General features: G+C 35.2%; 1 protein-coding gene across 1 annotated transcript; it reads right to left on the reverse strand.

The window, feature by feature from the left end:
- Window positions 1–1,662: 1,662 nt before the first annotated feature.
- Window positions 1,663–2,814, reverse strand: LOC123558074 (uncharacterized). Its single transcript, XM_045349951.2, has one exon. It carries the CDS (start codon window positions 2,812–2,814, stop codon window positions 1,663–1,665), a length of 1,152 nt encoding a protein of 383 aa, XP_045205886.2.
- Window positions 2,815–6,300: the final 3,486 nt, after the last annotated feature.

Genomic DNA, 6,300 nt, shown 5'->3' on the forward strand with positions numbered 1-6,300 from the left:
GAGTTATATATAAAAACACTATACTTGTAGTTAGTCGCCTATCACATAAGTCAATATACATGAATTATTATAAATTATCGTTTGAAACGAGAGATAAAAACCCAAGGTCGGGTTTTCACTGATATCTCTTTCCTCAGTGTACTACATGTGATATCATTAAAAAGAATCTGTACATGTCATACTCAGTATAATCCTTTGCAAGACTGGTGTGGAAATACTTAAATCCCCACGGCTGACTAGTGAAACTGTGGCAGACTTCGACTACAAATCTGCCAACTCTGCCACTCTGATACGGAATGATCTCCCGTAGTCAACTCGTCCCCATTTTGGTCATTTCGTATCCCTAATGGTCATTTCGTCCCCTCCTTTTTAGTCTTTTTTTTTATCAAAATTTCCTAGATTATGATTAGTATAATTATGATGTAAAATATGTGTTCTGTAAATATGTTCTTCATAAAAAACATGAAAATTTAACTTTAAAAACTACATTAAAGTGTGTGTTGGCTAATGCGGCCGTGCATCTTTTTAAAGATACTTCTTGTTAATATTAAATGTTCGTATATCAATTATAGTTTATAAATATGCTTTGTCGTTTGTCTGCCTCAGAAACTTTGTCACTTCTAACAATTTCCTTGGATTAGTAGAGCTAAGCGGACAGAATTCGTGAACCAGTGCACTTCTTCAGGAAACGTCTAAACTATACTTGGAATGTAATTAACTTTACATAATTTGTGCCAAAGAACCATAAAGTCCCCCAAACCAACTGTCTCGTGCTCCTTGCTGAAGAACTGTCGTAATTAAAAACTTTAGAATATACTATGAAAAGTCGGCAAATAAAAAGATATGATCGTGTGTCTGATATTTGCTGGCCTGATTTGAAAGGTATGTTTTTAATCAATTTTCCATATTGGAAAAAGTAGAATTTGCATACAGAAAAATTTCTACGCCTTAGATTTTAATGAATCTTCTCGCTGTTGTAAATTGATTAATTGTCTTTCTTCTAGTTAAAAACATTGTATTGGTCCGTGTGCTTAATTTTAAAACATTCGCACAAAAATAGAGACCCCCTAATTTCAAGTTGATCTGATGACCTAATGTGGATTTGTTTCACGTTTCAGATTCTTGGTCATATGTTTCATATTTAGAAGGGTAGAAACGTTGTCGGATTTGCATGTTGGTTTTCGGAATAAATTACGTTACACTATCACCTCCGGTGTTTCAAACGTGCCTTAACAACTCTTAGTCAAAAATTATGATAATTATTTTTTGTATGTTTGAATTTCTGTTTTTGGTTCCTTCAACACATTTTAATTTTTCTCATTTACAACATTTATCCATTCAAAATTATATTGCACAATTCTAGTAGTTAGTCTGTCATATAATTCATGCATTTACAATTTAATAACTTTTGTATTTATAAATAAATTTTGTGAAAACAAGGTTGTAGGATATGTATCGCAAAAAATATACACGACAAATTGATACTCAATTGTTCCTGCTTTTGTTTTATATCGTTAACAATAAACTCATATGGAATCTGTAATTATACAAGAGATATAAAAATTGAACAAAATTATGTGTATACACATGTTTATTTTTGGAAAGCCGTGGTATGAACATAAATGTATGTGTCAACAAACAAGAGAAGATAAATAATATTAATCATGTCAATTTGAACATCTGAATCTGAAATCTGCTTTCATAATTACTCAGGTAGAGTTTGGCGTGTTCCTCATCATAGTGCAGTGCCATGCAATAACCAAGAACGTCAACCCGGTCCAGAATGTTCATCAGCTTTTTATTTCCTGGTGATACAAGCTGTACAGTACTCTTAGAGAAATTACACACAAGCATGTAATCATTTTCACAGACAATAATTTTCCTTGGATTCAACAAATCTGGATCTTTGTAAGTAGTAAGTACTTGTCCGTCAAATGTAAGCTTGAAGACAGAGTTGGCAGCTTGATCTGACACGTATATAATATCATCAACACTACTAACGGCAACATAGAGAGGATATATGAATAATGCTTTCCCAGTGTAATCTGTTTTGAAACACTTTAGAACTTTGCCCCGAAGATTTAAAATCTCAACTTTAGGGTCCTTGTCGTATGACACAACAAGCCTGTCCTTGCTATATGTTATTCCGCGACACTTTCCATTAACCTTAATGAAGCGACTTTTACATAGACTTTGTTTGAACGACAGGAACTGAATTTTCTGTGCAGAGTTCAGAGTAACTGCAATTTCCTTGTTCGGAACGAGTGTCAAATCCCACGGATCGGGTTCTACATCTATCTCTGAGCTAAGTGTGCCGTCTGTGACATCAATAAGCTTTATCTTGTGGTTATTCCAGTCGGTACATGCGATTGTTGTATCACTTAGTGCAGCTATACCTGAGATATTGCAACCCATGCGATCTGATGATGATTTTACATTGATAAACCTTTCTCGTTTCGGAATACTAATTTCGTTCTGTACATTTCCTTGCCTTTGTGTTGTAACTTCGATTTCTCCGAGTGGGTTACCTTTTGATAATATGACGTTATAAAACTGATTTCTATTTAATTGGCAAACTTTCAATCTGGACCTTCCGTCTGTCGCATAGATTTGACTTTCTAATGATTTTAAAGCTGAACTTGCTTTCCTCGCCTTTACAAACTTATAGGTTGATTCCTCTTCTTTGGATGTGATCTGCCCATGAATCACATCTAGTTCTTTTTTTAAATCTTCGAAATATTTACTCATCTTTTGTATCGCATTACTGTTTTCTTGTTTTATCTTGTCACAGTTGTCTAGTAACCGTTGCTCCATTCTGTCCATATAATCATTGATCTCTTTTCTAATTGTTCTTATGTCACTTACAGTTTCTATATAGGATTTTTCTCTGCTTCTTTTTCAGTCGTTTCAATTTCCTCACTTGCTGACTTTACAATAGATTGAAGTCGGCTGATTTCGCGAACTAGTGCACTAAATTCACCCCCTTTAAGAAACGTCTCAGCGATATCTGGAATATAATCAACTTTACATGATTTGTGCTCAAGAATCATACAGTCTCCACAACCAACAATCTCGTGCTGCTTACAGAAGAATTTCACCACTTCAGTTCCATGTTTTTCACAGATTTCCGTACAGACGAATGTAGGCGCTTGTTGCACGTTTGTTGGCATGTTATGTTTGTCCAAAATCGCGTGGTTTTTGGTAAGTGTGACCTTACGATGATGTGTGATACATGTTATACATAAATATTCCTTACAATTTTGACAAAAGCCTTCCGCTTCTACATGTTGTCCATCAGTAAGACATGGTTGGCAGCAATTTATCAACTGTTTCACGGAACCTCTAGACGAATTATCCGTCCGACCAGCTACTTCCATTTTTGCGTCCGTTTTCAACTCATATTTCCCTAAATACTAACCTTGACACTGTACCAGTATCTTCCTTAAAGTTTGATTAATGATATATCTCTAGCAGTACCTACACATGTAAATGCATCACGATCATTTTAACTGATATAAAATTTTACATTTAAAGTTCAAATATTATCCATCTTGTTTATCATTTTATCATTTTGCTCTAAATAACTTCCTCTTTCATTTTTGAAACGCCTTGTGCGCCCCCACCCCCCCCCCTCCCCTCCTATCTCTCTCTCTCAGCGTTCGTCTTAAACATACCTGTGAATAAACAGCAACAACAAGTATTTTGTACAAAAAGGACAGACTAGCTACTATTTCGATTTCGAAAACATTTTATGCATTAGACATTTGACAGAACATAGCATGTAATTAGTCATAAGATACCATAATGCCAACTTATATCCACGATGTAAAAATAATTAAACACTTATATTTTAGTCTCTAAAGACTGAAAACCACTAAATCCGGCTGTTCTTTATTTCTTGTAAAATCCACTACCTTAATAACGGTTTTTGGACATTTTCTAGCATATCAGATTTTCAGAGACTTATTTGCCCAGAAAACATCTATATCGCTTCTATAGAAAAGCAAAAAAAAGGGTGTTAACTTCTATATAAGAAAACTACAGTTCGTTAAATACAACCCGCTGAATTTACTCCTTTTCGCTTCTTTCAGTGTCACTTTTCGAGACATAAAATTCTGACGCCGCCATTTTTAACTAGCATGCGATAGGAACTTGCCGATTACACATACATACTGAAACGCGGTAGAGTTAAAGGAAACACGATGCTATTTAGAAAGGGCACGAGGAAAAGAAGAAAGATTAGCACTATTTATATTTGGACTACTTGTGATAGACCTGCGGAGGCTTACATCTGATCAGCCTAAAACAGAAGCATCGCACATGAAATCAAAATATCGAACTGTTTTTCACTTTTTGTATTTTTACATCCAACTCTTTCTTTACTTTTAAAAATATAACACTTTAAAGACAGGAAGAACTGCGTACCGGTTGTCCCAAGCTAAATATCATTTGTTTTACCCTCAACGATATATGTTTGTTGATACATATATTATTGTTCATTCTCTTGAGAAGGAACACTTAGAATTGGTAAGTCACACCCGACCGAGCAACTGACCTCGCAAACTGTTGTAATTACAAGCTAGCCAATCAAACTCCGTGACCTTAAAAATAACCTCTGACGTTAAAATTATTCTTTCCTAACTGAGGCTACTTTCTGGCTGATCGTGCTCCGTGGATTACATAATTATTACTAAACCTGGATGGAAAAGTGGCGTTGTTGAAACATGCAAAACATCTTATTTATCACAAAGGTTAACATAGCATTACGTCGTTACCTTCGAATCTATGAACAATATGTGAAAATAGACCCCACTGCGACCCTCTCATTGTGCGCAACAAATTCACGCTTCGAATTTCACGAGATTTAGGAAAGGTACTACTAAATTATAGCCATGAATTACTTGATCAATGACCACTAAGTTTGTTGTGTGCAAGGACGTAGACTATTTAGCGCATCAAATCACTACATTAGGATGTTAAACAGAAAAAAAAGCGAATATATATGTCAATAATTTAGAATGGTCTTATCCTTGCGTCCAATCCTGGGGTTCCACACACTGATGATCAATATTTAAAACAGACATTGCAACCAAAATTTTACAAGATGATCATTATATATTCATATAGATGTACCCTTGAAGGAACTTTTGCTATGCTTTAACTTTAATTTTAGGCGGGAGGGGTAGTAGAAAGTATCTAATGCTGCAAACAATGAGTGAACCTGTCAGCCCCGTGACTTTCATGGCAGGTAAAACCTTGCTGAATTAGAGGCACTGTTCATCCAGAACATGATCGTACAAAAATACCATAAATAAACGTGATCATTACTCCAAATTTAACTTAAGACCCATGAAAAAAAACCTTGCTGCACCAAAAAAGTAAATAGAAGAGAAATGGACTTTCTTTGTAGTAAATAAAATCTAAACAGAACTCTTCATCTAAAGGCAAACCCACGTTCAATATTTACCCCAAAGAGTTAAATACCTAAAATGAAATTCTTGCATACAAACATTTTTTCACGGAAAAAATGTCGTACACGTGTACAAACTGCTTTGCCAGGGACGTATATGTATTACGTGTCATGGTTTTCATGCAAAGAATATATCTGCAGAAGCCACTGAGAATCCCGCGGGCTTCTGCAGACCTTAATACACACACACACACACACACACACACACACACACACAAACACGTGCATTATCCCTACAATCTTACACTAGTGAAAATATACTATTAACATTTTATTCTTTCATAAAATCTACGTTTTTCACTGGATCCGCCCATGTATGAACGGGAGAAAAATCGTGCATTAACACGGCGATTCACGTGCTGAATGTTTTTTATTTTTGAAATGCTTTGCCAGGGGCGGGCGTATACCCTTGCGCAGATGGAAATCTGGTACTAGTATCTACTGTTTTGCTTCTTCCATAATAACCTCTATTTTGTAGCATAAAAGATGCAATCTAGTCCATTGCATGTTTTGCTCTATCAGTTACCAACCTAAAACGCATTTCCTCCATTAATATCCCTCGGCGTCGGTTCAATTTTTGTCGATAACCATGAATGCAACTTGTGCGATTGTTTGTTTTCAGGGATAGTATTAATGCCAGTCGGTATGTTTAATCTAATATTTCGCATAAATCACTACGTTCGTACTCATCCGTACTCGAAATGTGTTTGTACTCAAATTAAATAACGCGACTGTAAAGTTATTATCCTTGGAATTGTGTCCTGTTTACAAGATTTTTAAGTAATAATCAAAATTGTGGTAATGTCATGTTTGTAATAACGAGAAATTAA

This window comes from Mercenaria mercenaria, chromosome 5 (assembly GCF_021730395.1).
Source record: "Mercenaria mercenaria strain notata chromosome 5, MADL_Memer_1, whole genome shotgun sequence".
Classification (NCBI taxonomy): Eukaryota; Metazoa; Mollusca; class Bivalvia; order Venerida; family Veneridae; genus Mercenaria; species Mercenaria mercenaria.

Bases quoted from the DNA above. Each gene is read 5' to 3' on its own strand.
- LOC123558074 (XM_045349951.2), bottom strand. From the start codon at position 2,814: ATGGAGCAACGGTTACTAGACAACTGTGACAAGATAAAACAAGAAAAC.